This window comes from Lactuca virosa, chromosome 7 (assembly GCF_052849685.1).
Source record: "Lactuca virosa cultivar CGN04683 chromosome 7, Lactuca_virosa_CGN04683_v6, whole genome shotgun sequence".
NCBI lineage: Eukaryota > Viridiplantae > Streptophyta > Magnoliopsida > Asterales > Asteraceae > Lactuca > Lactuca virosa.
Window position 1 is genome coordinate 19,668,089 of NC_136432.1, and position 10,238 is coordinate 19,678,326.

General features: G+C 36.0%; 1 protein-coding gene across 1 annotated transcript; it reads left to right on the forward strand.

The window, feature by feature from the left end:
• The first annotated feature begins 528 nt into the window (after positions 1 to 528).
• Positions 529 to 2,229, forward strand: LOC145124946 (squamosa promoter-binding-like protein 7). Its single transcript, XM_079060423.1, has 2 exons — positions 529 to 593; positions 703 to 2,229. The coding sequence occupies exon 2, from the start codon at positions 882 to 884 to the stop codon at positions 2,082 to 2,084; it is 1,203 nt and encodes a 400-aa protein (XP_078916549.1). The 5' UTR covers positions 529 to 593; positions 703 to 881; the 3' UTR covers positions 2,085 to 2,229.
• The last annotated feature ends 8,009 nt before the right edge of the window (positions 2,230 to 10,238 follow it).

Here is a 10,238-nt window from a genome sequence, read left to right on the forward strand (position 1 = left end):
AAATCAAATTAGGGGTTGAAGTTTAAAAACATTATTATGAATATATCAAACAAAACGATATATCTAATCTTATATACCCTTAAGGTATATATATATATATATATATATATATATATATATATATATATATATATATATATATAACACAAGCCAAAGTTGCATTATTGCATATACATGACACATCTCAATCATAATTTTAGGAAAAAAATCAAAATGAAATGAAAAACTCATTTGTCCCCAAAAGGGACACCACTCATCCCCTTGTCTCTCTCCTCTCCATTGAAACTAGCCACATCTGACTTTGATATTAATGTGATTTCTTATAGTAAAAAAAATTATTACCTAAAAGTTATTGATAACAAATATAAAACTGTTATTGTAAATCATACATAGTACGAAATAATGATAACGACTTATCTTTTACCTGCTTTTTAGTGTTCTCCAAGTAGGTATATTATGACAAGTTTGAATTTCAAAACACTTATAGTTATATTACTTTTTTTTCTTCATTAAAACACTTTATATTCTCCAAGTTATAATTTGCAGCTTGCTCTGATGTTAAAGAAAATGAGAATTTATATGTAAAATACAATGTATGTCAATATGCTTTTTTTCCTTTTATTTATAATATTTGTTTAAAATGGATATTTTTTCTGAAATAATTGCTTCTCTTTCTCTCATACAAACTGTGCATCTTTGCAGCTTTTCTTTTTTGAGCACTTACGCCCCCAGCCACCCATTTGCTGTACCACCACCACCACCACTCCCTATCTTCTTTCTCGCTCTATAATCTTTGCTTCTTTTTATACTAACAAACATCCCACATCTTTCTTCACTAAACTCTACTCTTCTTCCCTCACAATTTTCTCACAAATCCACAAATGGAAGCCGGATGGAGGAGTTCTTTCAGTTCTAGTTGCAGCTGCGGCGATGGCGGAGTTGGCGGTGGTGGTGGTGGTGGTGATAGCGGGGGACAGAATTGTAATTTCTCAGCAAACAATGCATGGGATATCTGGGACATTGGTACTCCTACTACCACTACTACTAACACTGCTTCTGGTACACGTTATGATTGGGGCAATCACGACGCCAGTAGCATTTCAAGCGCCGCCGCTGCCGCCAGGGGAACGGAGGAGAGTGTGGTCCACGCGCTTCTATTTGGTATGACCAGTACTGGCAACACCACCATCCAAAACAACGCCGGCTTCGGGTCGAATTCCATCCACCAGCGGATGCCTGACCCGCACATGATGTGTTTGAAGCTGGGGAAGAGACACTACTGCGAGAACTCCGTCGTACCTGACCGACATATGGAGGCGGAGTCATCCTCCTCCACCAAGAGAGGTAAACCACCGTATCCGTATCACCTGACTGATACCGCAACAACAACCACCATCACCGTGTGGCCGTCTTCCCCGGCAGCGGTGGCGCCGAGATGCCAGGTGGAGGGGTGTGGCGTGGCGCTTTCTGACACCAAGGAGTACTACCGGAGGCACAAGGTGTGTGAAATTCATTCAAAGGCTCCAAAAGTTGTGGTCTTGGGGCTTCAACAGAGATTCTGTCAACAGTGCAGCAGGTTTCACCGCGTGACGGAGTTTGATGAAGCAAAGCGGAGTTGCAGAAGACGACTTGAAGGACATAATCAAAGAAGAAGAAAGGGTACCCTTCCGAATTCTCTTCCTCGAAACTTCCCTAATTCTCAAGGTACTTTAATGGCGGAACGGCAACTTCGACAATCACCAACGTCACCGCCTGCATACCTGCAGAAGCCAGGATGTGCTCTCTCTCTTCTGTCATCACCGAAAACTGAACCCTGGATGTCCTCCGGCGACCTGTCGTTAAGATGCAGCGCTGCGCTTTCTGACCTTATTGCTGCGAACCGAGCAACTGCAGTTGTCGGACATTTCTGGAATCAAAATGGTTCTCAACAACAAGTTATTGAGAATATGATCCACACACCACCTGACACACAAATGTGGGATCGATCATTCAACGATGACGATCATACGACCATGACGCTTGACCTAATGCAGGCTAGCTCCAGCTTTGGATTTTGGCCTTTTGTCCACCAAGGAGAAGTCTAGCCTAGGAGACCCTTCTGTATTATTATTATTATTATTTTTTAAATTGTCAATTTGTTTTTCTTCTTTTCAAGTGTTTCACTTTCACCTAATAATGGATTTTGTACCATTTCAGAATTCAAATACAAAAAAGTTGTATGTTATGTTATGTATTATTGTATCAACTAGTGTTATCTTATTTGTAGTTCACTTTGGATGGTCTCGAAAAGTGACTTTTGTTGGGCGTTGGCCCAAATGTACCAACCCCATTAAGGTGCACAAAATTGGTGTTTTAATGGTCCATGTCCGGTTTGTTTTTAGGGAGTAGATGTAAGTCGGTTTAGTTCTTGAAAGGCTATGGAAAAAAAAACTGTGAACTGGTATGATCCGTCTAATCTTGTTTCGAATGGTTTTTTCCCAATTCGTTTCTTAACCAATTTCAGTTATCAGGTCTTAATAAGCTTTCCAATTTCTTGAATATGATCCGGTTAAATCCAACCCCGTAAGAGAAATCGATTTTCATTCTATCTGGTTTCGGGATCGGAACCGGATCCAAATTAGATAACCGGTTTGATTTGTATCTCTATCCAAATTAAATAACCGATTTGTGACTATCACTTGCTATTAAATCATTGAGCAATTTTGTAATAGGTTTGGAGTTGGTTTGTTTAAGAAACAACTATTATTGTATACATTATAAGGAGAAAGTAAATGAAAACCAAAGTTTTCAATATTAGTTGGGAATGGACATTCAATAAATTATTGTATCGAAGCAAAACTCAATTTGGGTGCCTCTTAAACTTGTGTCACATGTGGGGAAATTTTCCCTGGAAACCCCTATGGGGGCTGGGTTTGCCCTGTAAAGGAGCTCGAACCCGGGGTGCTCGTTGAAATATGCGAGTAGGCTTCCGTTTAATCATTTGCCGTTTCCAAAAAAAAATCGAAACTTACCAAAACATTACAATTGTTTTTGGATGGTTGAAAATAAAAAGTGTTTTATCGCCTTACTGAAATGAAAGGGCTATTATAAGTTATAACATAAGTTGGGTTGAGGCTAGGGATGTCAAAAACCCCCGCGGGACCCCGATACCGTACGGGACTAATTTTAAAAAAAAATTCGGGAGCAGGGGCGGGAGCGGGGGCGAAATTAACCCCCGTTTATTTTCGGGACCGGGGTCGGGAGTAAGTATTTCCGTCCCGTACTTCCGCGGGGCCCCGTTTATATTTATATAAAAAATATATTTATTTAATGTAAAATAGAAATGGGTTATGGGAAACTAATTTTAATATTAGGGCTTCACAAATCATCGTTGCCTTAAGCTTTATTCGGTCTTCCTCTTCCCAAAGACCCAAACAGTGAACGACGAATCGAGTCAATCGACGATCGACTAGCAGCTAGCTTCGAGCCTTCAATTGGAGAGTGGATATTGACGAGAATAGGACCGACTCCGAGAGTCCGAGTCTTCGACAGTTTGACTGCTAGTCTGCGACTTCTCGACCTAAGATGCGACCGGCGACTGTGACTTCACGATTTCTGTTTCTCGCTGATAGTTTCATTTTATTTACTTATTTTTATAGTTTATTTTAGCATATTTCATCTATAATTTAGTTAATTTCCATGCATATTTTCCTTTTTGTTATTTTATGACCATTTCGGGTACTTTCTAGTTTTGTGAGCTTAATTGCAGATTTTAAGGAGATTAGCGGAGTGGGATCTTTAGGAAGCGATTGGACTTAGAGGACGTCGAGGATTTTGAGCTTGATGGGTAGTGGGGATGATGCATAGAGCGAACTTGATGATTATTTGAAGGCTTGGAGAGAAACAAACTTTAAATTTGCAAGATGCGGGAGAATATTCAAGCGTGCGTAGATTATTAATCGGGGGATTTTTCGAGCTATGGATCATTTAGAGAAACCAAATTGGGCTTAAATTGAAGAAAACTTGAAGAAAAATGGGCTAAGAGCTGATTGGACTCGAACTGGGCCATGTGGGCTAAGCTATGGAGGCCCAAACCTCAAAGAGGCCACATTCAGGAACCACCAGCGCAACCCACCTGCGCAACAGCACGCGGGTCGCGCAACCCGCTGCAGGGGCAATTCCGGGATTTCTTGTTTTGAGCTATATGGGGAAGGTTGGTGTGCCACTTTACTAAACTCTTAGACATCCGATTTTTGAGCATTCTCTCTGGAGTTTTGGAGCATTTTGAAGCCCAAGAACACTCAAGAACTTCATCATTTCACCTCTTAATTCTTGTTAAATGTTTGGTACAATCTTCTCTAACTTTGTTTCTTTGAGTTTAGCCATGTTTGCCTAAACTAAAATTGGTTGACTTTTGTTGAATCCTTTGAACTTTTGTTGAATGTTGAAGACTCCATGAACTTGTTCTTGAATCTTTATGAGAATGTTTTGTGTTTTAACATCTTATCACTACTTGTATGTTTTTATTCATGAGTTTAAATGTGTTTGTGGTGATTAGTTGGCTAATTTCTTGATTAAGTAAAGGATCCTCAAATTAGCAACCAACAAATGATTTTTGTGTTGTTTTTGCTTCACACAATCATAAAAACATTTTCTCCAACATGGTAGTGAAAGCATTTGACTCCTCTTGGATTTGGTGACTTTTTGGTTCTTAATGCTAGTTGACTTTCACTAATTACATGCTTAATGGACATTGTGACTTTGACTAAGGAAATTGTTATGAGCTTCTCTAACCATTTTAAAAACTAAGAAAAGTCTAGGTAATCTCAAGCTTCTTGGATTACTATAGCCAAATTAAAGATTTAAATCAAGTATTGCATCATTGGATTCTAATGATATGTTCATCAAAAGTCAAAGTGAGGAGACCTTAAGTCAACCATCCTTCCTTTATTGATTTTACATCAAACTCTTATTTTTATTGAAATTGTCTATTTAAATCTTAGTTAATTCTAGTTTATTTCAAGTATTTTAAAAGACCAAAACCCCCCATTTTTAATTTATTGTCATTTTACAAGTATTTTTACAAAGATATTTTTCATAGAGTTACAAAATTGAACCAATCTCCGTGGATACGATCCCTTTACCACTATACACTATTTTAGTGTGTAATATTTATGGTTATTAATTTTGTTGGTCTCGACAACCACCACTCGCCTCCCAGTCGTCTTCTCCACCAGAAATCGGAGGTAATCAGGTAAGTGGTTTTAAATCTGAATTTATGGTTTGCTGTTTCTCGCCTCTCAATTTCTGTATCTCAATCTGAATTTACGATTTGTGTATTTTGTGGTTTGTTGTTGCCTGTTGTATTCTATATCTCAATTTCTTCACTGTGATAGTTGAAATTTGTTCACTGTATTTCATGATATACTCATGTTTATTTTGATTGGTTGCAAATCTGAATTTGTTCACTGCTCACTATAATTTTGAGTTGAATGATGATTAGGTTTTATAGTGGTTGTTTATAGATTGTAGTCTACATATGGAGGCGATGTAGTTGTGTAATTTTGAGTTCACTGCTCACTATAAACCGGGGGAACGGGACGGGATCGGGGGCGGGACCGGGGGCTGTGTAAACAGGGGATCCGAGGGCGGGGGCAGAAACTGATTTCGAGGGCGGGGGCGGGGGCAGCTATTTCCGCTCCTGTTTGCCCCCGTTGACATCCCTAGTTGAGGCAAGACAATTCCATATTCCATTAGTCAAATTGCTCGGTGAGCCCAAGATCCATCGGCCAATATAATTATATAAGTATATAACCATGAGCTTAAACAATTCGAGCCCAATATATATATATATATATATATATATATATATATATATATATATATATATATATATAAGGAATGATCGTTTAAGAACTCATATTTTTGCCGAAAACCGGATAACTAAAGGTGGAACGTTAGATAAAAAAAAGTTAAGATGCAAGATGGCGTTTTTGTAAATAAGTAGAGCACTAAAGAATTAGGGGTGTCTTAATTAAATGAGTCAGGAGTATTATTGTAAACAAAAATATAATTAAATTTTATCTTAATCTATTTATCTCTCATAAACCCACAATTTGGTGTCCTCCCATCGACCTTCTTCTCCAATGCTTCCTTCAACAATCTTCTTCATCGCGCGTCAGATAATCTACGCTATTTCATCCTCTCCACCTACTCCGTCGATGATTCACTCATCGAGTGTTTCGATTTCCCCCAAAATCAACATCACCGCGTCCAGATCTGGAATTAATCATCGATCCAAATATGAGATTGTTTTCAGCAATCAATTTTGTTTCAGTTTTTCCCTCTCTTAATCTGCTGAAATCGAATCTAAACGCTACTTGTAATCTCAGTGCAATTTCGTTTAATCACTACTCAATTGCTATTGATTTTTTGCTATTTTTATTGAAGTTCAGTGAATGCAGAGAATTGGTCGGACGAAGCATGTGTTGATCCGATTCGGTCTTTCACATAGATCGTTCGAAATGAAGCATGTTCTTCTAATATGGCGCATGTGAAAAACCACAAAAACGACGTCGATTTCGATAACGCGTTTGGGGGACCTTCAACGCGATCGAGATACGTTTTTGGTAGTGGAAGAATCAAGTCGTCGGAGGAGTCTTCCACCAGTTCTCTGTCTGGATTGGGTGAAAGGCAGGTGTTTGTTAAGTCGTATAGTTCGCCGAGAAGACCTGCGAGTGATAATTTCTACAACGATATTTTCAGGAGTACTAATGAGTCTGTTCGCTCGCTGAGATGGACTACTCTGACGCCTGGTTCAAGAACGTTAATCCCTTCTCACCCTAAAATTAAGCCCTTCGCCAATTCAATTCCTACTGAATTCAGGCTTTTCTCACTTCTCCTTATCTAAATTGATTGTTTCAAAGTACATTAACTAATCAAATTAGATGAATCACACAACATGCTAAATACAACCATAGACTCAAGGTTTGTTCCAATTTAAAAGAGCTAAAGTGATAACATTTCTTAAAATTGAAAGTTCATGCTTTGTTGATCCCAACAGAAGTAAAGTGAGTGTTCCATTTGTTTTTAGGTCGGAGAATTCTGATTGCTTTTCATTAGTGATTAGAAAAATACATTTGGGAAAAAATCCCCACTTGACCTTTCAATTTATGAGCAATTGTTTCAAAGTTGCTATTGCTATGAACTTATTTAACATCCTGTCAATTACTATCTTAAAAGATTGAATTAGAAATGTTACATATAGATTCGAGTTGACAAATCATTACCAATTTCATGTAACACTTCATTTCTGTATTTTTCCTTTTTAAACCTTCATTTTGAAAATCCTTGCAATATGGTCCCTAGCCGAGTACGATGGGCGTATTGGCTCGTAAGATTGTCGCGGAGGCGCCCACTTACGCTGGCATACGTGGGAGTACGCGGGGCCTAGTCAGGATAAATTCTAATTTTTAGGGTTTGTGCCCTATTTAAACACCTTAAGTTGCCTTGGGAGTTTCTTATGACCAGCCTCCATCTCTCAAAACCCTAAGAACGAAACCCTATCCTTCATTTGAGTGTTTGTGAGCCATCATTGTGATCTTGTGGTGTTTTTGGATCCTTTGAAGGAGGTGAAGCTTGGTGGTGAATCTTTGGTGGACTTGGAGCTTGAAGATCCAGAATCTTCATCAACTTTGCAAGCTATTTGAGGTATAAAGCTCTTAACTTGTTGGAGCATTTGGTTAGATCTAGTTAGGGTTTGTTTTTATGCTTTTTATGATCCTTTAAGCCATGCTTGAGAGTATGAGCTACTCCAGAAGCTAGGGATGGTAGATCTTGGCATTTTTTAGGTCCCTTGTTCATAAAAATGCAATCTTGATGAGTTATTTTGGACCATGGTTGAGTTAGGGTTATTATTATGGTTTTTTTTTTGAGTTTTGGGTCCCAATAAGCCATGAAAGTGCGTAAAGTTGCCAACTTTACGTGTTAAGATATCATTTAGGATCAGATATCAGAATTTTGCTTAGTGTCTTAACCGTTTAAGCTCTTAATGGAGAGTTGGGGTGACTGCGGAGTACACTGGGTGTACCGAGCTCGTACGTTGCGCGTACTGGACACGGATGGAGTACATTGGTTGTAAGTTTGAGTACGTCGGGCATACTCAGCTGCCATTGACTTTTGCATTTTGGGTCATATTTTGACTATTTGGGTTTTAGGCCTTGTTGGGCCAACCGTCTTTGTGACTCTGGGTTATTATTAGGCTTTAGGCCTTCTTGGATTTTAGCCTATAATAGGCTTTGGGCCTCATTTAGGAATTTGGACCATATTAGGCTTTCGGAGCCATTAGGTTGGGCCTCAATTATTGGTCCAAATGATGAAAGGGTACAATGGTCTTTTACCCTGGGATTTAGACAAATGAATGAGATTCACAGTTATGATTATGGCCTAATTATTGATTGGAGTTTTGTTTGATTGATTAGCGCGGGGATTTTTTTGGATCTGCAGTCCGAGCATTTTCTGATTTCAGTAGTTCGAGATGAGTCTCCTCATAGTGTTTAGCGGTTCAAAGGCACCAATGTCGGCCCATGATTTATTATGATTAGGATGCTATTTGTATGTGTGACTCTTGCATGTGTAGTATGAGATATGTATACAGGGCGGGGCCTGATAAGGGTATTGTATGTTATTTGTCTTGTGATTTTTGCATGTGTTTTATGTGTATGTATGAATGTTGGGCGGGGCCTGATGAATGTGATGAGGCGGGGCCCATCTCATATTATTGACAGATTTGTTTCGAGCAGGGCTCGATGGTTATTGGGCATGTCCCATTGTATGTTTGATATGTATGGTATGAGGTATCTTAGGGAACTCACTAATTTTTCTAATGTCTTTACTATATACTTGAAGAGTCTAGTGTTTTTGTTTACTTTGTTTTTATTCATTGATTTTTTAAATGTTTGAAACTAAATATTGGTTCGAGTTTTTAATTTTTAACAATTATAAAAGTTTTAAATAGTAAAAATATTAAGGATCATAATATTCTCCGTTTATACTATTTTTGAATCATATTATTTTTGAATCAAAATATTTTGAATCATAGTATTTTTGATCATATAATTTTTGAATTATATGATTTTGGATGAATAATATATTCATATAAATAAAGTATTTGTTCAAGAAAGCAAAGTTTTGAATCATTATATATTTTGAATAATTTAATTTTGAATCATAAAATATATAATAATGATCATAAAATGTTTGAATCAAATATTTTTAGATCATAATAAATTAAGGATCATAAACGTGCTGAATCATAACTTTTTTTTTAATCATAAATATTTTGAATCATGTTATTTTGGATCATATAATATTCAACATTTATTTTAAAAACTTATAATTTTTTAAAATAAAGTTTGATATCTAAACAACCTTATTTACAAAAATTTCTTTTTAAAAATTTCATTATACCTGATATATGATAAAACTTTAAAATGATTTTTAATTTTGAGAACGAAACTTTCTAGGTCTTATTTTTTTATAAAAATTTAAAATCATTTAAATAAAACGTTTATATGCTTAAAATATATATATCTTTTAAAATTTTCTTTTATAAAGTCACTAAAATAGTATTACAAAGAACTCTATCATTTTTTTTTAATTTGGATTAAATAAATTTACATTATATTTTATAAAAACAACATTTATTAAAATTAAAATACTAAACACTTAAAAAACTTATTTTTTATAAAATCTTTTTAGAAATTCACTAGTATAACGAGTAGAACAGTACCTTAAATTTTCATGATTTTTGGAGATTTTTTCTAGGTTTTTTTAAAAAAATATATTTTTTTAAATTTTCATGATTATGCTCATTTTTTGGATAATTAAATTTTAAGCATTTTTGTTTTTTTAAAGTTAAAAAAATTATGGCAAAAAAAACAAAATGGGTAAAAATAAAGTTTCGGCCAATGGTTACAAATTTAAAATCCCGCAAATAATTACAAAAATGTCATATCATCTCGCAAGATTTTGACGATAAATATAATTAAATCTTAACTTTTTTATTTTTTTTTCAATCCTACGACAAATATTTGTCTTCAGAGCTCTCTCTCTCTCTCTCTCTCTATATATATATATATATATATATATATATATATATATATATATATATATATATATATATATATATATATATATGTTTAGCTATTTATAATAGAGTGGCATAAAAGAGCGGATTTTTTTTATTAAACCGAAATAAA